The following is a 27608-nucleotide window of genomic DNA, read 5'->3' as shown; positions in this document are numbered from 1 at the left end:
GTGTCTGTGCATTAATTTACAATCAAGTCAACGATATTGCTGTAAATGAAGTGACCCCAACTAAGCAAGCCAGAGGCGACAGCGACAAGGAACCAAAACTCCATCGGTGAGAGAATGGAGAAAAAACCTTGGGAGAAACCAGGCGTCGGAGGACGAGTTCTCCTCTGACCAGACGAAACCAGTAGTTCAATTCCAGGCTGCAGCAAAGTCAGATTGTGCAGAAGAATCATCTGTTTCCTGTGGTCTTGTCCTGGTGGTCATCTGAGACAAGGTCTTTACAGGGGATCTGTATCTGGGGCTCTAGTTGTACTGGTCTCCGCTGTCTTTCAGGCATGTAGAGGTCCTTTCTAAGAGGAAAAGGATCTGCCGCCCGCAGTTGATTTTGATATTCTAGGTATTATCAAATTGCCTGTAGCTGTAGTTTGTTTACTAAGCGTGCAGAACAACCACCCAATAAAGCATTACAATAATCTTACCTTGAGGTCATAAATGCATGGATTAACATTTCTGCATTTGATATTGAGTGCATAGGCCGTAATTAAGATATATTTTTGAGATGGAAAAATGCAGTTTTACAAATGCTAGAAACATGGCTTTCTAAGGAAATATTGTGATTAAATAGTACACCTAGGTTCCTAACTGATGACAAAGAATTGAAAGAGCAGCCATCAAGTCTTAGCCAGTGTTATAAGTTATTACATGCCGTGTTTTTAGATCCTATAATTATCACGCGAGAAATTACTCTTCTGTCACGTTCGGTGTTACAGATAACACAGGAGAGGGAACCAATTTGCAGGTAAGTCATTTATTAAAGGGTAATCCACAGGGGTAAACAGTCCAGGCAGGGTCAAAACCAGAATATCCAAACAAAACATAAACTAAACTAAACAAGAAGACAAGGCAAGGGCACGAACTGACGGACATGAATAAACAACGACTCATACTAAGACAGACCGGGTTATATACACAAAAGGATAATGGGGAAACAGGAGACAGGTGGGGAACAATCAATTAACTAAACAAGGAGGAAGGTGACCAAATAAGGAGACAGGAAGTGATAATATGATAAACACCGTGGGAACTGAGGACACCTAGTGGAAACCCAGGGAACACAACCCAGACACTGTGACAGTACCCCCCTTCTACGGAGCGGCTCCCAGACGCTCCAAGACAGACACAAAACAGAGACCAGGAGGGATGCGGACAGGTGGAGGCTCAGGGGGAGGGACGGAGGGCCAGAAAAGAAAAACATGGGGAACAGGCACCAGAATGTAAACACAACACAGAAAGACCAGGAGGGAGGAGGACCGGAGGAGGTTCAGGGGGAGGGACGGAGGGCCAGACTAACAGAAAGGAACAGGGACAGACATTAACACAAAAACAAAAGGAAAAAACAACATGAAGCCCCCCAGGGCAGAGCAGAAGACCACCACAACCGTGTAGTCAGGGCAAGCGCCCCCCAGGGCTGAGCAGAAGACCACCATGTCCGTGTGGTCAGAGCGGAAGCCCCCCAGGGCGGAGCAGAAGACCACCACGTCCGTGTGGTCAGAGCGGAAGCCCCCCAGGGCGGAGCAGAAGACCACCACCCCCCTGTGGTCAAAGCGGAAGCCCTCCAGGGCGGAGCAGAAGACCACCACATCCCTGTGGTCGATGCACAAAGCCCCCAGGGCGGGTCAGAAGCCCACCACTTCCGTGCGGCCGGATCAACGGGAGGACGAGACTCTGGTAATTCCATGGTGTCTCTACTGGACTCCAGAAGATCGGTGCTGGCCTGACACTGCTCATGAAGATCATTGGTGACTTGCATTTGCTCATGAAGATCAATGTTGACTTGCCTTTGTTCATGAAGATCAGAGGTGACTTGCCTTTGTTCATGAAGATCAGAGGTGACTTGCCTTTGTTCATGAAGATCAGAGGTGACTTGCCTTTGTTCATGAAGATCAGAGGTGACTTGACTCAGTTCTTGAAGATCATCGGTGACTTGACTCAATCCTTGAAGATCACCGGTGACTTGACTCAGTCCTTGAAGATCACCGGTGACTTGACTTGACTCTGAAAGGTCAACGGTGACTTGACTTGACTCTGAAAGGTCAACGGTGACTAGACCTGACTCTGGAGGATCAGCGGTGACTAGCCCTGACTCTGGAGGGTTAACGGTGACTAGACTTGACTCTGGAGGGTCATCTGGAACCCGACTCGACTCTGGAGGGTCATCGGTGACTAGCCCTGACTCTGGAAGGTCATCGGTGACTAGCCCTGACACTGGAAGGTCATCGGTGACTAGCCCTGCCTCGGGAGGGTCATCGGTGACTAGCCCTGCCTCGGGAGGGTCATCGGTGACTAGCCCTGACTCTGGAGGGTCATCGGTGACTAGCCCTGACTCTGGAGGGTCATCGGTGACTAGCCCTGACTCTGGAGGGTCATCGGTGACTAGCCCTGACTCTGGAGAGTTCCCTGGCACCTGACTCGACTCTGGAGAGTTCCCTGGCACCTGACTCGACTCTGGAGAGTTCCCTGGCACCTGACTCGACTCTGGAGAGTTCCCTGGCACCTGACTCGACTCTGGAGAGTTCCCTGGCACCTGACTCGACTCTGGAGAGTTCCCTGGCACCTGACTCGACTCTGGAGAGTTCACTGGCACCTGACTCGACTCTGGAGAGTTCACTGGCACCTGACTCGACTCTGGAGAGTTCACTGGCACCTGACTCGACTCTGGGGAGTTCACTGGCACCTGACTCGACTCTGGGGAGTTCACAGGCACCTGACTCGACTCTGGGGAGTTCACAGGCACCTGACTCGACTCTGGGGAGTTCACTGGCACCTGACTCGACTCCGGAGGGCCAACTGGCACCTGTATCGACTCCAGAGGGTCAACTGGCACCTGTATCGACTCCAGAGGGTCAGCTGAGACTCTCATCCTGTGCAGCGGCGCTGGGCAAGCAGCCATCTTGGGCCATGACTCTGGACAGGCGGCCATCTTGTACTGTGGTGCTGGGCTGGCGGCCATCTGGGGTTGTGGCGCTGGACTGGTGGCCATCTTGTACTCTGGCGCTGGACCAGTGGCCAATTTGGGCATTGGCGCTTGGTTAGCGGCCATCTTGTGCAGTGGCGCTGGACTGACGGCCATCTTGTGCTGTGGCGCTGGACTGAAGGCCATCTGGTGCTGTGGCGCTGGACTGACGGCCATCTGGTGCTGTGGCGCTGGACTGACGGCCATCTTGGGTTGTGGAGCTGAACCGGTGGCCAATTTGGGCATTGGCGCTGGGCTGGCGGCCATCTTGGGCTGTGGCGCTGGAACGGTGGCCAATTTGGGCATTGGCGCTGGGTTAGCGGCCATCTTGTGCCGTGGCGCTTGGCTGGTAGCCATCCTGGGCAGTGGTGCTGGACTGGCGGCCATCTTGGGTTGTGGTGCTTGGCTGGTTGCCATCCTGGGCAGTGGTGCTGGGCTGACGACCACCCCGCCGGAAGAGACAGAAGTGGCTGGGGCATCCCACCAAAGCCGATGCTGCAGGTAGCGCACGAATTCCCAGAATTCCAGTGTCTTTAACTGCGCCATCTCCTCCTGAGACACTGGATCATCCAGCCCGCCATTAAAATAGTCCTTGAGGGCCGCATCGTTGTAGCCCATGCCCTCGGCCAGGGACCAGAACACCTGAGCCAGGGCACCCACTTCATTGCACTCTTGGCAGAGGGCGATCAACCGAAGGTACTTGGTTCGCCGCTCCGCCATCTTGGCTGGGGAACGGAAAAATGACATACCGCTGGTTCCTAGTGGGACGGAGTCGTTCTGTCACGTTCGGTGTTACAGATAACACAGGAGAGGGAACCAATTTGCAGGTAAGTCATTTATTAAAGGGTAATCCACAGGGGTAAACAGTCCAGGCAGGGTCAAAACCAGAATATCCAAACAAAACATAAACTAAACTAAACAAGAAGACAAGGCAAGGGCACGAACTGACGGACATGAATAAACAACGACTCCGTGACACATACTAAGACAGACCGGGTTATATACACAAAAGGATAATGGGGAAACAGGAGACAGGTGGGGAACAATCAATTAACTAAACAAGGAGGAAGGTGACCAAATAAGGAGACAGGAAGTGATAATATGATAAACACCGTGGGAACTGAGGACACCTAGTGGAAACCCAGGGAACACAACCCAGACACTGTGACATCTTCATCCAGTTTTTTATATTGACCATGCATTCCATTAGTTTTTCAAATTGATGTGTTTCATCTGGCCGCAAAGAAATATAGAGCTGAGTATCATCAGCATAACACCATGTTTCCTGATGATATCTCTCAAGGGTAACATGTAAAGCGTGAAGAGTAGCGACCCTAGTAGGGGTCAAGATATTTTTTAAACAATATGGATTTTGACATATAGTATATATTGATATATTGTTTCTATTTAATTCTGATTCCCGTGTTGTCTCATTGAACAACCCAGTCCGGAGGCTACAGAACTAATCTAAAAAAAGGACAACTGGCTCCATTATATGGAGATACTTTGGTTTTAAGGCGTCAGATGAACAGCAGGCAGATGTCTACTGTAGGGCCCTATGATTTCCACGATGCAGAAAACGCCTACGTAATTGCGGAATCCAGTCATAAAACCGGAATTTACAGTTTAACGTGGAATGTCATGGAATTTGTAAAATTTTGAATGAGTTAATCAAAAGTAGGTCATTGCACTCACATCAAATCGCGATATGGACTAATATCTGTAAATATTAAGCTGGAAAAGTCTATTTAAATATGAATCCTGCATGTTCTGCGTGTCTCTGTTAATGAATGGCGCAGAAGCGCGGCTTCATTCATTACACACACGGAAGCGCGCGTGACGCTCGCGGTGATTTCAGCTTCTGTCGTCTCACAAAATGAGGACGTGAACACATGAACAACATCTCCAGAACTGCACTGAAGGGGCATATCACATCATAGACTGTAGTATCACATACACAGAACTGTGAAGGTACGATAACCCGTCAAAATAAAAGTCTGGTTTAGTTTAAAGACAAGTATTTGCCAGAAATCTATTACTATTGTTCAGCAGGATTTACATAGCCTACTACTACTACTATCAATATGAAACAAACATAATTTTTTTAAGGAATAATCACACAACATTTCTTCCATGTTTTATTTTTAATAGTTAATTCCCTTTGTTTACCAAAAAATATAGTTTGCTTAATTTTCAATATTTAAAAGATAATTAAATTAATGTTTTATGCCTTCATTTGAGAACCAGATAAATGTAAATACACAGAATTTCAGAGGGGAAAAAACTTTTCATAAGGCTATTTTAAGAAAAAAAAAATTAACAAATTAAGTTGTATTTATGAATTTAAATAATTACACATGTTAAAACACAGAATTAGGTAACGATAAAACATATGATGAAGAAAAAATAAAACATTTTATAGGGCCCTAAACATGTATTTGGCATATTTGTTTTTGCAGTAGTTTTTGGGGGGTTATTTTTCCTTTAAAGATATCAAGATATATATTGTATATCGAGATATAACAATATATATTGAGATATATTTTTTGTTCCATATCGCCCAGCCCTAGGCCCTAGTATTGAGCCTTGAGGTACTCCATACTGCACTTTGATCGATTTGATACCTCTTCATTCACTGCTGCGAATTGATGGCGGTCATATAAGTAGGATTTAAACCATGCTAATGCACTTCAATTAATGCCAACAAAGTGTTCTAGTCTATGCAAAAGAATGTTGTGGTCAATAGTGTCAAACGCAGCACTAAGATCCAACAACACTAATAGAGAGATACAACCACGATCAGATGATAAGAGCAGGTCATTTGTAACTCTAAGGAGAGCAGTCTCAGTACTATGATACAGTCTAAATCCTGACTGGAAATGCTCACAGATACCATTTTTCTCTAAGAAGGAATATAATTGTGAGGATACTACCTTTTCTAGTATCTTGGACAGAAAAGGGAGATTCGAGATCAGTCTATAATTAACTAGTTCTTTGGGGTCAAGTTGTGGTTTTTTAATGAAAGGCTTAATAATAGCCAGTTTGAAGGTTTTGGGGACATATCCTAATGACAATGAGGAATTAATAATAGTCAGAAGAGGATCTATGACTTCTGGAAGCACCTCTTTTAGGAGCTTAGATGGAACAGGGTCTAACATACATGTTGTTGGTTTAGATGATTTAACAAGTTTATACAATTCTTCCTCTCCTATAGTAGAGAATGAGTGGAACTGTTCCTCGGGGGTCTATAGTGCACTGTCTGATGCAATACTGAAGCTGACGGCTGAATGGTTACAATTTTACCTCTTATAGTATCGATTTTGGAAGTAAAGTAGTTCATAAAGTCATTACTGCTGTGATGTTGGGAAATGTCAACACTTGTTGAGGCTTTATTTTTCATTAATTTAGCCACTGTATTAAATAAATACCTGGGGTTATGTTTGCTTTCTTCTAAAAGAGAAGAAAAGTAATTGGACCTAGCAGTTTTTAATGCTTTTCTGTAGGATAGGTTACTTTCCCGCCAAGCAATACGAAATACCTCTAGTTTTGTTTTCCTCCAGCTGCTCTCCATTTTTTGGGCTGCTCTCTTTAGGGTGCGAGTATGCTCATTATACCATGGTGTCAAACTGTTTTCCTTAACCTTCCTTAAGCGTAAAGGAGCAACTGTATTTGAAATGCTAGAAAAGAGAGAGCCCATAGTTTTTGTTACATCATCAAGTTGTTCTGAGGTTTTGGATATGCTAAGGAATTCGGATACATCAGGAAGATAACTTACAAAGCAAGAAGTAGAATTTTGTAACAAGAAGTAGAATTTACAATTTTGGCTATATGAAGTTTGCACAAAACTAAATAATGATCTGAGACATCATCACTTGGCTGCATAATTTCAACACCATCAACATCAATTCCATGTGACAGTATTAAATCTAGAGTATGATTTCAACAATGAGTAGGTCCTGAGACGTGTTGTCTAACCACAATAGAGTTCAGAATGTCTATAAATGCTGATCCCAATGCATCTTTTTCATTATCAACATGGATATTAAAATAACCAACTATTAAAACTTTATCTGCAGCCAGAACTAACTCGGATGTAAAATCACCAAACTCTTTAATAAAGTCTGTATGGTGACTTGGGGCCTGTATACAGTAGCCAGTACAAACATCATAGGGGATTTATCATTAACATTTGTTTCTGTGGATAATGTTATATGAAGAAACCATTACTTCAAACGAGTTATACTTGAAGCCTGCCCTCTGAGAAATCCTAAAAACATTGTTATAAATTGAAGCAACACCTCCCCCTTTGCCTTTTAGACGCGGCTCATGTTTATAACAGTAATTTTCGGGGGTGGACTCGTTTAAAATAATGTAATGATCAGGTTTTAGCCAGGTTTCTGTCAAACAGAGCACATCTAGATTATGATCAGTGATCATATTATTTACAAAAAGTGTTTTCGTTGAAAGGGATCTGATATTAAATTGGTTTGGAAGTTTTTAGTATTTTCTAGTTCGGGGAACAGACACAGTCTCTATAGTGTGATATCTAGGTGAAAGATTCTCTATGTGCTGAGAATTAACTGACCTCTGTGACGTGAGGCAGCTAGCAGACGGTCGGTTTAGTCCGTCTGTCTGCTTCCTGACCTGGGCCCCAGTTAGTCTAATATAAACTCTAAGACTATGTGCCATATTTCTGGAGAGAAGAGCGGTGCCACCCCAGGAGGGATGAAGACCATCTCTTTTCAACAGGTCATGTCTGGCCCAAAAGCTTGTCCAATTGTCTATGAAACCTATTATATTCTGCGGGCACCACTTAGACATCCAGCCATTGAGTGATGACAATCTGCTATGCATCTCGTCACCACAGTAAGCAGGGAGGGGACCAGAGCATATTACAGTGTCTGACATCGTGGTTACAAGCTCACACACCTCTTTAATGTTATTTTTTAGGGATCTCTGACAGGCGAAGTCGAACATCATTAGCGCTGGCATGAATAACAATCTTACTGTATTTACGTTTAGCATTAGCAAGCACTTTTAAATTTGCCAAGATGTCAGGCACTCTGGCTCCCGGTAAACATTTGACTATGGTGGCTGGTGTCTCTATATTCACGTTCCGAACAATAGAATCACCAATAACTAGAGCACTTTCATCAGGTTTCTCAGTGGGTGCATCACTGAGTGGGGAGAACCTGTTTAATGTTTTGATCGGAATAGAAGAGCGGTGTTTTGACCCACGACTACGCTGCCTCACTGTCACCCAGTTGCCCTGCTGCAGGGGCTCTGTTGCCGGAACCGAACAATGTACAGGAATCCCTGAGCTAGATGCATCCAAAGCCGTATCTAGAGCCCTAACATTCTTACTGTCCTCAATTAAAGTTTGGGTGCGTGTCTCTAATTCTGAAATCTACTCTGTCAGCCTAACTATTTCCCTGAATTTATCACATGTGAATCCCTCATCGCCGACAGAGATAGATAAACTGTACGTGTGGCAAAAGGTGCAAATAACAATAGCGGGAGAAGCCATTACTCACCGTGCTTGATGAAATATTCTTACCACAGTTGTTTGATGAACTTGTGAAAACTGGAGCGAGAGAGAGGAGAAAAGAAAACAGCGATAGGTTCGAAAGAAAACGCTAATGACAAGCTAACGAGTGCTAACGCAATGCAGGTGCAGAACAGAACCAGAACTGAGAACCACTGATCTAGACTATCCTGAAGAACCCCAGATTTGTGTTACCCAGAGCCGACTCTGACCCATGCAAAACCATGACATAAACTTTTAATGCAATGGGCTACATATTTAATTACAGACTATTGGTGTAATTTTACATTCATTTCATTATATGCAATTTAAGAAAACAGAAGGAATACCGTATAAATCATATAGCCATTTTCCTGTTAAAAACAAGAACTACTATAATGCGCCATTAATTATACTACTTTAACAAAGTTGTAAATTTAAAGATGTTGTTTGTATTTTACAGAATTTTGCTTAGAATTTAAAATGACAGAAAAATAATTAGGTACAATGATATATATATGACGTTGGCTCAACGTTGGATTTTGGTTAGTTAAAGCCACAACCTAAAACTACCAAAAGATCAACGTCTAATGATGTTAGAATTTGATATTGTGTGGATGTTACCATTAAGGTTTATGGGTCAAGTCATGGCTATGGAGGCTTTCCATTAACCTATTTGGCCCCAAGTTATAGCCACAGAGGCCATATATGAACCTTTTTGCCCAAAGTCAATGTGATGAAAATGACTATAAATGGTAGGGCTAAAGGTGAAATAAAATTGTGACAAATGTGAATATATGTCTTATTGACTTCACCTGTTTGGTTGTGTGCATGTGAAGCCTTTTATTGGCACTGATGTATTACAGGATGTAACACATTACAGAATGTGTTGCGTTACCAAAAGAAATAGAAGAAGTAGTAGTTGCTCTAAAAAAGTTAAATATGTGAAGTCCGTGCTTATACGCTGAAATTAAAGGGGAAAAGCATTACTCCATGCTCTATTTCTCTTGTCCAACAAGATGTTGTCTATAACTTATAACTTAGTGTAACAGTGATCCTGTCACATCAACAATACTTTCAATATGAATCAAATTCTATTGTTATTGTTGTATGTATGTGTATGTCTCTCTATCTCTCTCTCTCTCTATATATATATATATATCTTTACATCTTTCCAATATATGTTTGTATTGACAAAAAGACAAATGACAGTATGTTGGTTTAAAAGATACAGGCCCAGTTTCACAGACAAAGCTTAGCTTAAGCCAGCACTAGGCATTTGTTAAATTTGTATATTTACGCAGCTTTTATAAAAATGCCTTAGAAATAGACATTACTGGTGTGCATCTTGAAATTAAACAATAGCACCAAACTATTTTAAGATATATCAGTGCAAGTTATTTTAAATTGAGACAGCTAAAACATGCATTTAAGTCTGGGACTAGCCTTAACCCTTTGTGAAACTGGGGAACAATGGTGAGGGGGTCAGTCACCTGACAGTGGCTGTAAACCAGGGATCCTCAAATCTGGACCATGAGATCCACTTCCTTGTAGAGTTTAGCTCTAAGCCTAATCAAACACTCCTGATCATGCTAATCAGTGTCTTTAGGTTCATTAGAAAATCACAGGTGGGTGAGTTTGATCAGTGTTGGAGCGAAACTCTGCAGCACATTGGCCCTCCAGGGCAAGATTTGAGGAACCCTACTTTAAACAAACCGTGATTTGACACCCAACTGATAATTTCAGGTTTTTAGTGCCCCCATGTGGGGATATAAATCATAATCCATGATAATTGTTAAGTATTTCACTATTTGAGTGCACATGATATGCAAATTCATTATTCATTTTGCACTGAATTACAAAAATATATTTAAAATATATTTCAACCTAATATTATGCAAATACAGAGTAAGAATTTTATGTATTTTACATACAGTACCTTTTTGTCTGTATTTTTATAAATGCACACTAAACTCAAAAGTTTGGGGTCTGTAATATACCTTATAAAAATATATGTTATGCTCACCATGGCTTAATTTATTTGATTGAAAATACAGTTAAAGAAAAGTAGTATTGTAGTATTAAACAAAAAAACTTTCGATTTTAATATAAAAAAATTATATGATACTGTTCAATTTTCAGCAGCCATTACATTACACATGATCCTTCAGAAATAATTCTCATATACTGATTAGGTTTTCAAGAATCATGGCTTATTTTCGTATTGTACAATATATCTAATTACGACAGTTTTGACTAAAGCTCGGTTGAGAATCTAGTCTCAATGTGTGCTTTTTGCTTAATGCTGTGAGCAAATGTATGTCGTGGATTCTGAGCATTCCTCTCTTAGAACAAGTAATGCTGCTAGTCTGACAGGAAGTGACTCGTTCAACATAAAACAGGTTAACCCCGTTACACTGCCTAGGCTCTTTTTCTGAATAGTATCGGTTTCATGGCACCAGCATGAGTGCAAATCAAGTGACACTAAACCACCACTTTAGGATATATAATATGCACACAACAGCAAATACAGACTGAGGTATGCATCCACAGAATGAACAGAAAAAGGCAAAGAGGAAATAATCAAGAAGGCTCAGAATATATTTTTGATTCAAAGCTGAATTGTGTTGTGGATTGTGCAAAATCAGCATCAATAACATTAACAGATATTGCATAAATTATGACTGTGTGCAAACTGGTTTCCAATTCCACCCATTCTCCAGTTTGTCACTGGATGACAGAATGGACAGTGTTGAAAGCACTTTCCAGGGAAACAGGTTACCAGTTGTCGCCGCACACTGAAAACTACATTGAACATAATAAACTGGCCTTTATATATAAGTATTGTTATATATATTTCCTACTGAAACAGAAAATTTAGGTTGGAAAACACTGAAGGGATTTTTTCTTTTTAAAAATAGTCAGTAGCCTTTAGTTTATGTCACACCATAACTTTCTACTGCCATTGGATAAGAGAAAGCATTTTAACATCCAAATGACTACACGTTTCAGCTTTAACAAAAGTAGTTTGTACATAGGAAAACTCTTGATGAGTGCATTTAGAATATTATATGTGAACATTAAGAATACATAAAGGCATTTGGTTCATTTGATACTAAAATAGCATCTCAGGCTTGCTCATCAAATCCCTGCACTTGGCTCATTTGCAGTTGCATCAAATTTGTAAGCAGCAGTGTCTTTTAGTAGCGGCTTGCGTCATCGTAAGAGCTGACATCCATATCAAAGAAGTCCTCGAGTTTCCATTGCAGAGTTTCAAAGGTGGGTCTGTCTGCAGGAGAGTCCTTCCAGCATTCGGACATGATGTCAAATAAAAATGTTGGGCAGTTAAGAGGGCACGGCATCCTGTAGCCTTTGGTCAACTGTTGTACCACCTGAAAGTTTGTCATGGCTGGAGAAAGAGTGAAAAGCAACATTAAAACCAGAAACAGAGAAAACAGAATAATAAATGCAATTCAGTGAGGAGGGGCTGCAGTACTCACTGATATCAATACATTTTAAAATTTGGTTTATTTTTGTACAATAAACTTTGTATAGGAACCAGATTGTACATTGAACATAAACTGGCCAAGTATGGTACAGTACTGAAACAGAAAATTTAGGTTGGAAAAACTTAAAAAAAAAAAAAAAAAAAAATCAGTAGCCTTTAGTTTACATCACAACATAACTTTCTACTTGCTACTGGATTGTGCCCCTGTGGCCTAGACAAATTCTTAGTATTTTTCTGTATGATAATGATGGGTAAAATAAGCAAACTTATATATGAGAATGACGTACTTGGGTAAGGCATCTGTCCAAATGTCACAATTTCATATAGTAGGACCCCGAAAGACCAAACGTCAGATTTGATAGTGAATTTGTTCTCGTGGATGGCCTCGGGAGCAGTCCATTTCACTGGAAACTTGGTTCCTTCTTTGGCCTCATAAACATTCTCATTTTCCATCTAAAGAAATCATGCAGTGAGAAAGTTAAAAGTACAGTTTTTGTATCTTTTAGCCAAAATCAGTGGATACAGTGGTTCTCAACAGATTTGCTTAATAATATTACAAGGAACTGAATAAACCCAACAGCATCCAAATGTATTGATATGAAAAAGACTGAATAGGGAAATCGTCAATTTTGTAAATGAATAAATATAAACTATGGGCCAAATATTGAAACAACTGACTGAATACACAAAACATTTGATGTTGCCAAGATTATTTGCTTTAATATGTGTTTAGTTCAACATTTGCGTTTATGTCAGTGACACTATTGTGACAGATCTTTGACTCATTTTTGGATGGCAACCCATTCAAAGTTGCCAACTCTCACGCATCTGGCATGACACTCATGCTTGGACTTCAGCGTGAGATTGATGCTGAAAGCATGAGTGTCACGCCAGATGCGTGAGAGTTGGCAACCCTGCCCATCTGAGAACCACTGCCCCATCGGCAAGCTGAGGGGTCAGGCCTTTTTACAAAAACTGAGAATATTTCTTACCTGAAATACACGTGCCAAACCAAAGTCGGCCACCTTACACACATTGTTATCTCCCACCAGAACATTTCGTGCCGCAAGATCTCTGTGAATGTAGTTCTGCAGCTCAAGGTATGCCATGCCAGATGCCACTTGGGATCCCATTTCTATCTGATCAGACATTTGCAGAGAAGCTCCCCTGTCTTCTGTATGACAGAATATAGGGAAAGGAATAAATATAATAACACGTCAGATGTTGTTTTGTTACGGTTTCAGAATAAGCTAACCTCTAAAACCTATGACTTATGTGGTAAACAACCTACTAAATATTTACACAATAGGGGAATGAGAGCTGCACAACACTGGCCCTGATTATCTTTCCAAATAAGCTGCCTAACCAGGAGGAAAGGGTTCTGGGAAATTAGGCAGCTGAAGCAGTCTTTCCAGGTCCTGATTGGCCTGCTCTTTCTGTCCATTAGCCTATGAGCCCCAGAGACAGATTCCCAGTGAAGACCCTGGGCCTGTACCATGATGGTAGCTAAACAAATTCAGAGTTACAGGATTAGTTTTGAGTTGACAAAACCAAACCTCTCCAGTCCGGCTTTGTTGGTACCATGATGCTGTTCATCAACTTTCTTTGTCAACTCAGGCTTTGATCCTGAGTTTGTGGAGCGCGTGCAGATGAATGTGTGATATCACTGGGGAACAGCAAATCACGAGCCTTGCAACACAAAGCAAGTTTGATTTACCGTATTTTTCAGACTATAAGTCGCACCTGAGTATAAGTCGTATAAGTCCAAAAATACGTCATGATGAGGAAAAAAACATGTATAAGTCGCACTGGACTATAAGTCGCAGTTATTAAGAAACCGAGAACCAAGAGAAAACATTACCGTCTCCAGCCGTGAGACTCCTGCTGGAGACGGTAATGTTTTCTCTCGGTTCATGTCTCTTAGTTGCTGAAATTTCCGCGTCTTCAAGGAGAGAGCACGTCATGGTTGCTTAGCAAAGGCAGACGCCTCAGGGGCATTGCTTTTTAACAGTTAACATTTAAAGCTTTACAAACCTGTTCTGTGATCAGTTTGTCATTTACCAGTTCAAAATTCAGTCGTGCAGCCTAATTATGACTGAATGAGAGAGGTAAATGTTTAAAGATATTTGAAATGCACTTTTTTTCCTAAGTATTCACTGCTCTTTTTCACACAGCAGGTTTTTTGTGTGTGTCCAATTTTTTTTTCTGGACAACCTTCTGATGGATTTTACTTTAAATTGTGAGTTCCATTCAGGTTTCATGCCATTGGCACTTTTTTCGAAGGATTGTTTACAATTTCACAGCAAAAGCTATAAAGCTGTTTCCCAGTAAATAATAAAATACAATGCACTGCAATTTTATTCTGTTTTATCCTTATTCTTCGTGAAAATATGTTCTGAAAGATTCCTTAATAAGCTTTGTTCGGGATGTTAAACTACTTTAGGAGCTCTAAGGACTGCCATGGTGAAAACATTATTTGAAATCTCCTTGTGAAATTTGCTAGAGTATGGGTCAGTGTTTTGATTGCAGAAGAGTTCAACAAAGGATTACTAACACAATAAAACAACTCCAGGTATATTTTTGATGAGGATATGACAGTGCAAAATGGTTAAAATAATAATAAAATATATATGCTGAAGGATAAAGACCATTTATTAATAATTTACTTGGGAAAAAAATGGAAAAAACTAAAATATAAATACATAAACCGATTAATCGTAAAAATAATCGACAGATTAATCGATTATCAAAATAATCGTTAGTTGCAGCCCTAGAAAAATGTAAACCTTATATGAAAAATGAAGGAGGACAAATAAAATAAATAATCTTTCTCTATCAGTGAAGTGACAAGTGAAACTTGTTAACTTAGTTTATACATTTGAAAATATATAGTGATAGATGTAAGGTCAGTTTTTTTAATTTTTAAAAAAGTGCAATCTTTTGATACTACAGCTATTACATGATCTATATACATTCATATTTATTTAAAACAAACTATTTATAATAACCGTTAAGCTAAAATTGCTTGTGTGTAAAAGATAAATAATAATAATAATATGAATCACAATAAATTATATAAATCATAAAATGATTATCATTATCATTAAAGCCAGACTTAGTGACCTTTAGTTTGGAGCAAGATGAACTGGACTGACTTTGTGTCCGACATGTGTCATTTTTCTCACATCTGATTGGTCCAACTTCAGTTTGGGATCTTTAACCCAGAACATATCCTGCCCCGGAGCAGGTTAGCCGTGGAGTGTAAGTTACTATGGAAATGAATGCCGCTAAAAGCCAAGCCACTCCCGTGGTACCTAAAACCCAGGATTGGTGCAGACTAGCCTGAAACTTAACTGGCTAGCCAGCTAATCTAGCTTCATGGTACAGGCCCCCTGTCTCCTAGACGGCCACCGGGACAAGACCACAGGAACTAGATGAGTCCTCTGCACAATCTGACTTTGCTGCAGCCTGGAATTGAACTGCTGGTTTCGTCTGGTCAGAGGAGAACTGACCCCTGACTGAGCCTGGTTCCTCCCAAGGTTTTTTCTCCATTCTGTCACCAATGGAGTTTTGTATTGTTAAAAGTGCTATATAAATAAAGGTGACTTGACTCGACTTGAATGAAAGCCTAATAGGGTTGGGTGAATGCCCCCAACTGCCCCAGAGCTCCACCCAGAATTGGAAAATTTGAACCCCCGTAAGGCATTTTAAACCCAAAATATGCTGATGAAAGAAATGTATATTTATTAATCATGAATCTCACTATAATCTTAATGATGGTATTCCAGACTTTTCCCTTACCTCGTGTCCAAACAGTTTTTACGTGAAGAATGTGTAAATATTTTTTATTTTAAGATTTATTATTTTAATTTGCTGCAGCCCTTTTAAAAGCTAATGCATTTTTTTATGATCCCTTTTATTTTGTTCTGCAAGGTGCATTGTACTGTATATTCACCTTTACTGTAATGAGCACAACCACATGATACCTTCTACTAAGTGCATATATGACTGACTTTTAAAATGTGTCAATAAGAAAGCATAGCCTGTGTAAACAAGGCTCTCTCCCTCCCTCCCTCCCTCTCTCCATCTCTTCTTGTCCTTGTCCAGAAATGACCCCTTATACAGTGAAAGCAGTGCTTTACAGTAATTTTACCACAGGTAGTTAAGCTATTCAGAGGCTGATTTCCCAGAAAAGCCTCTGTGGTCCTATTAAAACCCGGCCAGCCACACACAGAAATCAGTTATTGTTTGTGATATTGCTTTCTTGTGTTGCTTGCTTTGGATGTGTACTGTACAATAATACAGTATTCAGTTGCCCCACATAACATAAGTGTTTTAATGTAAACTCTGTTAATCAAAACGAACAATCATGATTACAATATCAAAAGGAAGTACCTGACATAATAGTGTTTGAGACTTGTGCGGGTGTGTCTTACTTTGCAGATATTCTAGAAGGCTCCCGTGCCTCATGAGCTCTGTGACGATGTAGATGGGCTCTTCCGTAGTGCAGACAGCATAGAGCTGGATCAGTTTGGCATGACGGAGCTTCTTCATGATCTGAGCTTCTTGCAGGAAGTCTTTTGGATCCATAGTTCCTATCAAACATACAGATGTACAGTACAGCAAGCCATGTGCATGCATGTGTATCCATCTTGTCTCTGTTTGTGTGTGTACCTGGTTTGAGTGTTTTGACAGCGACGGCTGTGCTGCCATTCCATATGCCTTCAAAGACCTCACCAAACTGCCCTGCTCCCAACTTCTTCAAGAGTTCTAGAGAGGAACGTGGGATCTCCCACTGATCCACAGTGTCGTAAGATAGACCATGTGTCTCTGGAGCCATTGTCTACATCCCACACACACACACAAAAGCAAGGAAATATGCATTGAATTTAATATTTGATAGTATCCTGTACAATTCTGTGGAATATTATTTTAACTGGTCAGTTGCGGTGTTCTGCGGTCAAAGACTTTTGTATAATTTCTTTGAACGTCTGATTATTTATTTATGTATCAAGTGAGAAAGTATGTACAGTCAGCCAATTATTATTGTTTAATGAGCCCTTCAATGTTTTTGTTTTATTCAGAAAAATAACTGATGTAATAGTAAATTACGATTTGTATTGTAAAAAGCGCTATACAAATAAACTTGAATTAAATGTTACACACTTTTTTGCAGGGTTCTGCCAAACGAACAGAGAGGCCATCCTCATTGGAGTAGTGCTCCACTAGTTCTTTCAATGTGAAAAAACTACGAATCCTTGACACGAAGTAGCCACCATTATCATGCCTTCTGATCTTATAATGCTTCACTTTTCCGTTGTCCAGCACTGCAATACAGACAGACAGCATATCAAGGACCTCACTTGGTAATGTTTTAGATTACAACCCGCAAAGTACTGCGCAAGTACAGAATTTACAGCATAACATTTTTGTAATTATAGTGTACCTATTCAGTACCCCTATGTAGGTATAAGATATAAACATGCTGGTAATTGTTGAGACTGTTGGGTTAGAAAAAAATACTTAGGCCTATAATAAAAGGCCTATAATAAAATACCTATATAAAATAATAAAAAGCACATTGTCTTTCTAAATCACTCCCAAACATAAGATATTTATTTAGGCCATACATGCACTGCACTAGGGCTGCACAACAAAATTGATATTTAATGCACATCTTGTAAGTAAAGCCGGTTCTGTAATCAGCTGTAAATCTTCATCACCTGCGTGCTTTCACATGGAGCAGCATTATCTACACAGAGCTGTTGTTCACTGACAAACTTTTTAATTATTGGGTATAGAAACCAAAAGAGTATGTATAGTGTTACTTTAGCTGGCTAACTTCATTTATTAAATAGATACAGTCAAACCTAAATTTATTCAGACAACTTCAACCTTTCTCACATTAATCACAGTTTAAGTCATAATTCTCTATAGTTTAGAAGATGGTAATAAAATATGACAAGAACTCTGAGTTAAGCGGTGTCAGAACAAATTCAGCTTGATAATATTTGAAAACTTTGATAGAAAGGTATGTGATAGATTACAATCAACTCAAAATTATTCAGACAGCTGTTAGTATGACTATTAATACTCATAGCATTAATGACTGCCTGTAGTCTCCTGGGCATGCTGTCATCCAGGTTCATGCAAATCTGAACTTCAATCTTTTTCCCAGACTTTGGTCCCAAATTTGAATCGGTTTTACTGGTAGTCCACTGTATGAAGAATTGTTTGGTATAATTAGTCACAGTTTACTTTATTTTGCTATCCTCACTTACACACACACACACACACACACACACACACACACACACACACATATATATTCTGAAATCATATCTGGTCTCTGCATCATTTTTCAATTCAATTCAAGTTTATTTGTATAGCGCTTTTTATGATACAAATCAACTTTACATAAAATTACGTTTCTACAATATTTCGTAGCAGCTTCAGTTGTGACTATCGGTTTATGTGCATATGGCAGAAATGTACAGAAAATGCAATTAAAGACGTAATCAAACTGACGATGAACACTATTAACAGCAATTATTTTTATATGATGCAATCACACTTATTTTGGTAGTTCTGTATGTTGTTTCAGGGATAGCATCATCTGAGGTCCTCTAGGAGTTTGTATCATCTCTTAATTTTTGGTTGACTTTATATCCTTTGGTTATTTTCACACTTAATTATGCCAATTAAAATATATTTTACAAGGTTTTGTTGCTTGCTTTGTTCACAATTTTTATTTTTTTGCTCCGTGGTTCAACATCTATAATTTAATAGGATTAGAGCTGTTCCATTGCAGCGTCTTAGAGCTGGAATAACGCGCTTTGCTGTAATAATGCTGGTAACCACTCCTTATAAATCTCCTAATTGTGGTATTTTCACAAATAAATGTCTTTTTTTTTCTTCGCCGAAACGTGTTGCGATTTATATCCAAATCCACTCATATAATACAGAAACACTTAAGCAAGCAAAACGTGCAACGCATGCATGTATTTGTCTGGTACAGTATAAGAAGGACAAAAAGCCTAGCGCATTTCAGACAGGCATAGTACATGTCAATTTTAAAGGCAAGTGCGAACAAACATACACAATGAGTACATGGTACTGTTGTTCCTGCTCAAGAGTTTGCTAACGCTTCTTCAGCAAAGTGTGGATTTACTTCACCAATATTACAACCAACAGCAGAGATACATCATATACATCATATAATCATCACTTCCCTACAGGTACTGTTTACTTATAAGGTGACAGCACCAACTACTGGCCTGGTACATGCAATACTGCGTTTTAGCCGTTTTTGTGGATATGTCTAAACATGAATCAATTTGAAAACGTTGCAAAACGTACAAAAAAAATTCAGTTTTTTACTAAATTGTTGTCGCGATAACGTAGTCTCAAACAAATGATGGCTGATTATATTGGCTGTTGCTATAACCAGGCAGCCTGGCCAGAGTCCTCATCGTAGGTTTAACTCTCATGATCTTCAAATGTCAATCATGACTCAAAGACTCTGGAATGAGGAAACATATCTTTATCTTTCTTGTTACAAACCAGGAAGCAGATACACCAGCCTTGGTTAAACAAAAAACAACACACATTTCAAATTCAATTTCAGTTGTGCTTTTGATGACAGCTACATGTAACTTCACATCCACATTTTAGCATAAACAAATGTAGATCAATGACTAAAGAAACTGAAGACTGAAGAGTTAATGGTGAAATCAGCAATATGAGATGGAAATAACAGTATCTGATCATCACAGTATCACAGCGTTTTAAAGAAAAGTCCATGTTTTTTTGTATAGTTTTTTACTCAATAGTACAATAAAATATTGTTTTAATTATAATTGTTTTACATTTATTTAGCACCTTTATGGGTACTGAAAGCGCTTTACTTGGAAGGGGGAATTTGCTCAACCACCACCAATGTGCAGCATCCACCTGCATCAGAATGCCCGCCACAAACCAAAATAATATTTTATTCAATAGTACAATAAAAGATTGTTTTCAAGAATACAGTCATATGTTTAAGAGATATAAAAAAAATCATCACCTCAATTGTTTTTTTCTTACAGTACCTCTCAGGCAGAGTCGGGTAGGCAGTAGTGTGTTTCTAATACATTCTTGGTCTCTCTCAACAATGCTCTAACACAGGGGTGGCGAAACTCTGGTCCTGGAGTAGCACAGCCCTGCAGAGTTCAGCTCCAACCCTAATTAAAACTCACCTGCCTGTAGCTTTCTAGTCACCTTTATTTATATAGCACCCTGTTTATTTTTTTACCTTTATTTATTTAGCCTTCATCCTGATGAAGGCCAGTGGGCCGATACACGTTGGTGTTTTATGCTTTAGCCCTTTTAAAGAATAAAGGCTTTTTAACTTTTGCATCCCACTAAGTGCCTGGACCTGGATTTTTTCCAAATTCTTTTTCATGAACAGTTTACCCTTCCATGAGCACCAGAGGATGCAATGGATACCATCAGTGCTCAAGTTCCCTTTTGTCTTGTGTTAGATTAGGGTTGGAGCAAAACTCTGCAGGGCTTCGGCTCTCCAGGACCGACGTTCACCACCCCTGCTCGAACATCACACACAGACGGCAACGCAATCTTGCTAAACTCTGTCCCATCTGCACCTCTTCTGCTGCAACTCTCATTATCTGTAGGTCTCTGGAATTTTTAGTCAACTGTCAACAAAGTAGAAAGTAGTATCTTGGGCTTGACTGAGACCTGGAGACCTGAGACGTCACCTTTTTTTCCTCTGTAGTATCCTCCTCTCTTCTCTCCCATACCCATTTCTCATCTCTGGATGTAAATACATAAACTGAAACTTTATGATCCACTTTAACTTCTTGTCAAGACAATATCTGTCTAGACAGGCCAGTGCAACCTAGCCTAAAAAGTTGCCACGTGTATCATCATCTTTACTGTATTTTTGTTGAGCAGTCTTTTGGGTGGCTCACCAATGTACTAGATTTCAGTAGCGGTATTAGCATGTCTTCTTTCAAACAATCTTAACCCTTGTATGAATCCTAGCTTTTCCCAAAGTTCTATCTGTGGGATAGGATTTTATACCTGAAAACAAAAGGGCTAGAAACAACAGATACTGTTAGGACCTTCCGACTGGAAATCCTGCAATCTACAAGACGTTCCCAGGGAATGCTGTTCCTTTGTTATTCTAATGGAATGGACCATTTGGTTCACACCCTTATAGACACAGTTACATGATTTCTTTCACAGAATGACCAACTGAATGTTAACTGATCAGGTTTCAGCAGCGACTGCTTTACTGTCATTAAGTATAGTCCTGCAGATTGCGAAAGCTGATTCCAAATCATCAGTTCTTATTTAGCTGGATCTAGCTGCCACTTTTGACAATTGAACCTCGACAAATGATTCTGAATGCACTGGCACAACTGGTCTTCCATGAGCCCAAAAGAGCCCATGTCACAACTCACTTTACCTCCCTGCACTAGCTACTGGTTTCAGTGTGCATCAAGTTCAAGACTTTGATGTTTGAGTAAAGAACAGCCACAGGCTCAGCACCCTCACCTACTTCCTCCCCACTCTTACAAATCTACATTTCTTCAATAAGTCTGTAAGTAAGCAATGCCTCATGGGAACATCACAGAGAGGCATTTTCATTCACCTTTCCTGGCTGGTGAAATGATCTTTCCACAATCGCAGTACTTAACAGAAGACCCAACACATTATCTGACAGCCACACTAATTTAATCCCATACACGACACATTTGACATAAAAACTGGGACATGCACCAGCATTAAATCTCCTACATGAGGTAGATAAAACTCGCTTATTAAAAGTTTTATTCAAATTGTGATTAGATTAATTACAGAAAGCAAGCAAAAAATGCTACCTTTAATACAATCAGACTACAGCTGTCAATCAGTGGCAGTGCGAGTGGCTACACTGCTCAGCATGTACTGGGCCGAGTCAAAATAGTCTTGGTTATTGGACCCACAACCTGCCCGTGCTTGTGCGTGTACCCGCCCACATGCAGGACTCTGGCTTTCCCCTTGTGGAGAGCATAATAGACAACTCTGGCCCCAGAGAGTGATTGTAAATTAAGTTTATATGAAATATGTTTTGAAAGTTCAGTCTGCATCTTCTGAGATTCCATTGTAATCTTTCTCAAAATGAATCTTCCGAAATGAAGCAGCAATATCTTCACAGGTAAAAGTTATTAGAACTGTGTCTAGGGACAAGCTGGCCATCACTGCTCTGACCTTTTCAGTCTGTTTGTATCCTATTATTTGATTCACTCTTGTCGCTTATGACAGAACCGCTATAATCACGATGTTCTTGTCTTCGGAAAAGATTACTTTATTTGCCTATGTCAGAAACAGTGAATCTCTTTAAAAACTGGCTGTTGTTTTCACTTCATATAATTTTGTTAAAGTTGTACCCGCCAACTGGCAACTGACTCACCAACACTTATTTTTACTCGCATTTGGCGTGGTGTTTTAATTTTAGGCCCTGATTGTAATCCTTGACCATCCAAATGGGGGTAGACATCACCTTTTCTGTGTTATGTTTGGTTCCGGAAATATGTTTTTACAATGGCTGTAAACTACACAAAGTGTACCAAGTTTCATGCTTTTATGAAAAAAGATTAACATTACTTTCACATATCACCTGGACTAACTAGGGTTTCTGTGTTCTATGTAATGTTTACATTCTATGGAATGTCTTTTTTTTTTTTACTTTTCACACAGAGGGTTTGCAAAGATATGCTGATACATGTGAAGCTGTGTGACGTGATAGATCATGTGACCATAGCCAACAAGTTCTGCAGGTTTGAGTCCTGAGAAACACAAAAATATGTTGTATATTCTTGGACTGCATAGTAGATAAAAGATACCAATATTTCAAGTGTTTGTGATATAAGCCAAATGATGTCAAACTTTGACAAAATGTCTTCTGATCTGAGAGCAACATACTTTTTATTTTTGACGTCACATGTACCTGAGAGTGAGTGCTCTCCTTCCTGGCTTTCACAGTTTCTGATTAGAAAAGCTCCATTCTTGTTCTCTTGAGACATCAACATCTTTTCGGCCTCCAAGCGCTTTGTTTCTGGAAAATACCATCTGCAGTGGAAGAGAATCACAACGTTATGTGAGCTAAAAATCAGCCAGCAGTCAAACACTGAATTTTACCAAAGAAAAAAAAGATACAAAATGCAATTAATAAAATACAACAAACCCAAATCATGGATCATTTAAAAATAATGAGAAAACAATTAAACCAATTTTTTTTTTTTTTGAATATCACTGTTCTGCTGTTGTTTAAAGCATTTACAAAGTTACTTTTCCTATTTTTTGTCACTTTTCCTAGAATTTTGCATATTGTTGTACCTATGCAGCTTACAATAATGTTAATACATTTCAGTGTTTTTTAAAAAGATGTTTACGTTTACTTATGTAGAATTTATATTAGTAATTTGCTGTATACGCCTTCATTCCCAGTTTAATGTCATGGACTTTTTAACTTCTAAAACAAAACCAGTTGAGAAGCACTGGGGTAATTTAGGGTCCAGACTTGGACAACAATTGAGTATGTTCAAATAAAGACTATGTGAAATTCATATATTATAAACCAACTTTTGGCTGACTTGGTGTTTATGATTGTTGTAACATACACAAAGCTTATGAAGACACCTTGTGTCCAGTACGTTCCCTCTAAATCTTTCAACACCGATATCATATTCAGCTTAATATCTGCTGACACATGGTGCTGTCACACATCAGCAGCACAATAACCTAATAAATAAATAAATAATTTAAAATTGCTACAAAACATTCACACTCAAGCTCATTATGTTGTTGATGACAGACCTGGAAAAACTGGAAAGTTAACTCTAACAAAGTCCTTTCGTCAGAAACTATTTAGCATGCCAGATTGACATACAAAGCATAGAGATCTGATCACACGACATGACATATTTAACCTGGACTGTGCCCAGCTGGTGGAATGACCTCCCAATCTCAATTCGAACAGCCGAGTCTTTACTCATTTTCAAAAAACATCTAATGACTCATCTTTTTCGACAGCACTTAACCAACTAATAGTAGCACTTTTCTTTTCTTGTCTTTCATATTCTTATAAAAAATAAAAAACCAACCGGGCTATGTGTTCTGTACTAGACTAACTGAGTCTTGTCATGGCACTTGTATACTATTGTTGTTATCTTATTGATCCGATTGCTTCCACTGTCCTCATTTGTAAGTCCCTTTGGATAAAAGCATCTGCTAAATGATTGAATGTCAAATATATATATTTCCTGGTCATATTCCCCTGATATATATATATATATATATATATATATATATATATACACACACATACACACACACTCATTTAGCAGACGCTTTTATCCAAAGAGACTAACAAATGAGGACGGTGGAAGCAATCAAAAACAACAAAAAGAGCAATGATATATAAGTGCTGTAACAAGTTTCAGTTAGGTTAACACAGTACACCTAGCATGGGATTTTAAATAATATAATATAAAGAAAACAGATAGAATAAAAAAAGAATAGAGCAAGCTAGTGTTAGAGGTCTTTACACATACACACACACACACACACAATTGCATAATAAATTAAAATAAAATAGAATAAAAAAAGATTAGAAAGGTAGTTAGATTTTTTTTAAGAATAGAATTAGAATAGTGAGTGTTAAAGTTAGAGGGTCAAATAAAGATGGAAGAGATGTGTTTTAAGCCGATTCTTGAAGATGGCTAAGGACTCAGCTGTCCGGATTGAGTTGGGGAGGTCATTCCACCAGGAGGGAACATTTAATTTAAAAGTCTGTAAAAGTGACTGTGCTTCTTTGGGATGGCACAATCAAGCGACGTTCAGGGCACATAAGTCTGAAGTAACACATTTAGGTAAATGGGTGCAGAGCCAGTGGTAGTTTTGTAGGCAAACATCAATCTATGTATGTATGTATATATATATATATATATATATATATATATATATATATATATATAATGTTATATTTTACACTATGCACTTTTTTATCAATTTATGACACCTATACAGTGCACAAAGCTTAGGAATCATTAACAGGCTCAACATTGTAGTACTTCCTGAACTTTAACCACATTAATTCTGCAGAAACAGAGTCTGTTGCCAGCTGTCAGGGTCTATGCGCGCAGTACAATACATTGGTATACATTACAATAATTATGGGACTTCCAAACCACACTAATAATCCCCGGTTACCCCAATAATCTAATTTTAAAAAAACAAACAAAAACAAAAAACACATTGTGCTACACATATGAAATGACATTTTCAGCCAAGGGTTTCTTTGCTTACAGAAGTGCCACAAACTTACGGCTCAGCATCGAGGCTTTCTACGGCTGCAACATAATTCGCAGGAATGTAGCCCTCTTTGTTCGCCGAAATCCCGGTGATTCCTCTCGCGTACCACCAGTCTTCCTCTCTCCTGAGTGGCTCCAGTTTATCCCCAGCGTTAAAGCTCAAATCATTCTCCGTGCGCGCCGTGTAGTCGTACAGCGCGATGTAAACGTAGCCGGGCTTCTCCACAGGTGTCGGGGTTGTAAATGGATTAGTTATCACTTCAATTTGTCGTTTCTCGGTGTAAGATGAGGTACTGTTCGCCGGATCTCTGAAACACGGGAAAGTACTTTGGCAGCACAGTATGAACCTCTCTCTTAAGTCTTCCATCGTGAAGTTGTCAAACAGTCCCGTATTTGTATATCAAGTTAAACTGAAGCAGTATATCGCATTTCAGTGATCATAAGGTTTTCATTCCATTCTGTGAGCAGGTGAAAACGCTTTGACCGATGACACGAGATAGCACAGCACTGTCGACAGGAAAGCAGGCGATTTATTGCTTGCAGTCAAAAATCTGTTCACATTTCCTGGTCACATTCCCCTGATAGAGTTCGAGATCATTCTCCGCTCCTCGGTCCCGTCAAAGCAGATGCCCTTTTACAAAAACTTAAAAAGTTTAAAACCCTGAGAAGGCTGAATGTTTTTAGACGAGCTCCTGAATGAACAGATACTGGATTGTGAGCTGTTGTTTCTTCAGACCAGGACTGACTCTCTCCAATGCTGGCCACATTACGCAATGATTAACTCAATTTTCAAGCTAGTAAGCTAAACGAAAACACGGAAAAATAACTAATTTGTCAATGTCAAAAGCAGTCTGTTTCAATACACCTGCACCAATTTGTACAACTTTTAATTGTAAAAAAAAAAAAAGTATGCTGCTATGAGTGCTATCTTTAATAGGCTACTTAGAAAACCCCAATTAAGGTACACTGATCTGTTTCAGTACCATTACCACGAGGTGGGGCAATCTTAATAAAATGATCATTATTTTCCCCAGTTTAAATTCATTCTTATTTTCAAAATCAACTTAAATTCTGTTAAATTGTTAAAAGAACATCAAAGTAGTCTACTCCATAAATCGATGTAACTTCCCCAAAATTGTTTTGTTTAAAATCAGCATATATTTTTCCCCCTTTAGTCAAGTGTAACATCATACATATTCATCTAACTGTTTTCAGTGTAATGCTTGTTTGTTTTACAAGAAATCACTGTTATTATGTGTTACATATAAGTCATATGAATGAGCTGCTATTTTTTAGATCATCAAGTCAAGTCAAGTCATCTTTATTTATATAGCGCTTTAAACAAAATACATTGCGTCAAAGCAACTGAACAACATTCATTAGGAAAACAGTGTCAATAATGCAAAATGATAGTTAAAGGCAGTTCATCATTGAATTCAGTGATGTCATCTCTGTTCGGTTAAATAGTGTCTGTGCATTTATTTGCAATCAAGTCAACGATATCGCTGTAGATGAAGTGACCCCAACTAAGCAAGCCAGAGGCGACAGCGGCAAGGAACCGAAACTCCATCGGTGACAGAATGGAGAAAAAAACCTTGGGAGAAACCAGGCTCAGTTGGGGGGCCAGTTCTCCTCTGACCAGATGAAACCAGTAGTTCAATTCCAGGCTGCAGCGAAGTCAGATTGAATCAGAATCAGAATCAGAATCAGAAAGAGCTTTATTGCCAAGTATGCTTGCGCATACAAGGAATTTGTTTTAGTGACATAAGCTTCCAGTAAACAGAGACAACAACACACAGACAAAAAAAAAAAAAAATTTACAGGAGAATTACAAATTGGCAAATAAATAAGTGTATAAACAATTGTGCTATAGATGATAATGGAATAGGATTGAGTGAGATGCAGGAATGTTCTAGGATGGAGGGGTAACAAATAAATATAAGGATATTGCACATTTTTGCATAAGCATAAGTTTAAGTGGGAAACATTTAACTGTTCATGAGGTAGATTGCCTGGGGGAAGAAACTATTCTTGTGCCTTGCTGTTCTTGTATTTGCGGCTCTGAGGCGCCGGCCAGATGGCAAAAGTTCAAAGATGGGGTGACTTGGATGTGAGGGATCCAGAGTGATTTTCTGAGTCCTTTTCCTCACTCTGGATGTGTACAGTTCTTGGAGGGTGGGCAGAGGAGCACCAATAATCCTTTCAGCA

The 27608-nt window shown here is 39.4% G+C and overlaps 1 protein-coding gene across 1 annotated transcript; it reads right to left on the bottom strand.

Moving 5' to 3' along the window:
• Positions 1–11380: 11380 nt before the first annotated feature.
• Positions 11381–26257, bottom strand: frk (fyn-related Src family tyrosine kinase). The gene is made up of 8 exons (XM_059513309.1): positions 25415–26257; positions 23036–23157; positions 17209–17369; positions 16717–16885; positions 16479–16637; positions 13035–13216; positions 12330–12495; positions 11381–11943 (listed from the first exon to the last, which is right to left on the bottom strand). The coding sequence occupies exons 1-8, from the start codon at positions 25765–25767 to the stop codon at positions 11735–11737; spliced, it is 1521 nt and encodes a 506-aa protein (XP_059369292.1). The 5' UTR covers positions 25768–26257; the 3' UTR covers positions 11381–11734.
• Positions 26258–27608: the final 1351 nt, after the last annotated feature.

This window comes from Carassius carassius, chromosome 27 (assembly GCF_963082965.1).
Source record: "Carassius carassius chromosome 27, fCarCar2.1, whole genome shotgun sequence".
Classification (NCBI taxonomy): Eukaryota; Metazoa; Chordata; class Actinopteri; order Cypriniformes; family Cyprinidae; genus Carassius; species Carassius carassius.
The sequence above is the reverse complement of the archived record's forward strand: the minus strand, read 5'-3'. Positions and strand labels throughout refer to the sequence as shown.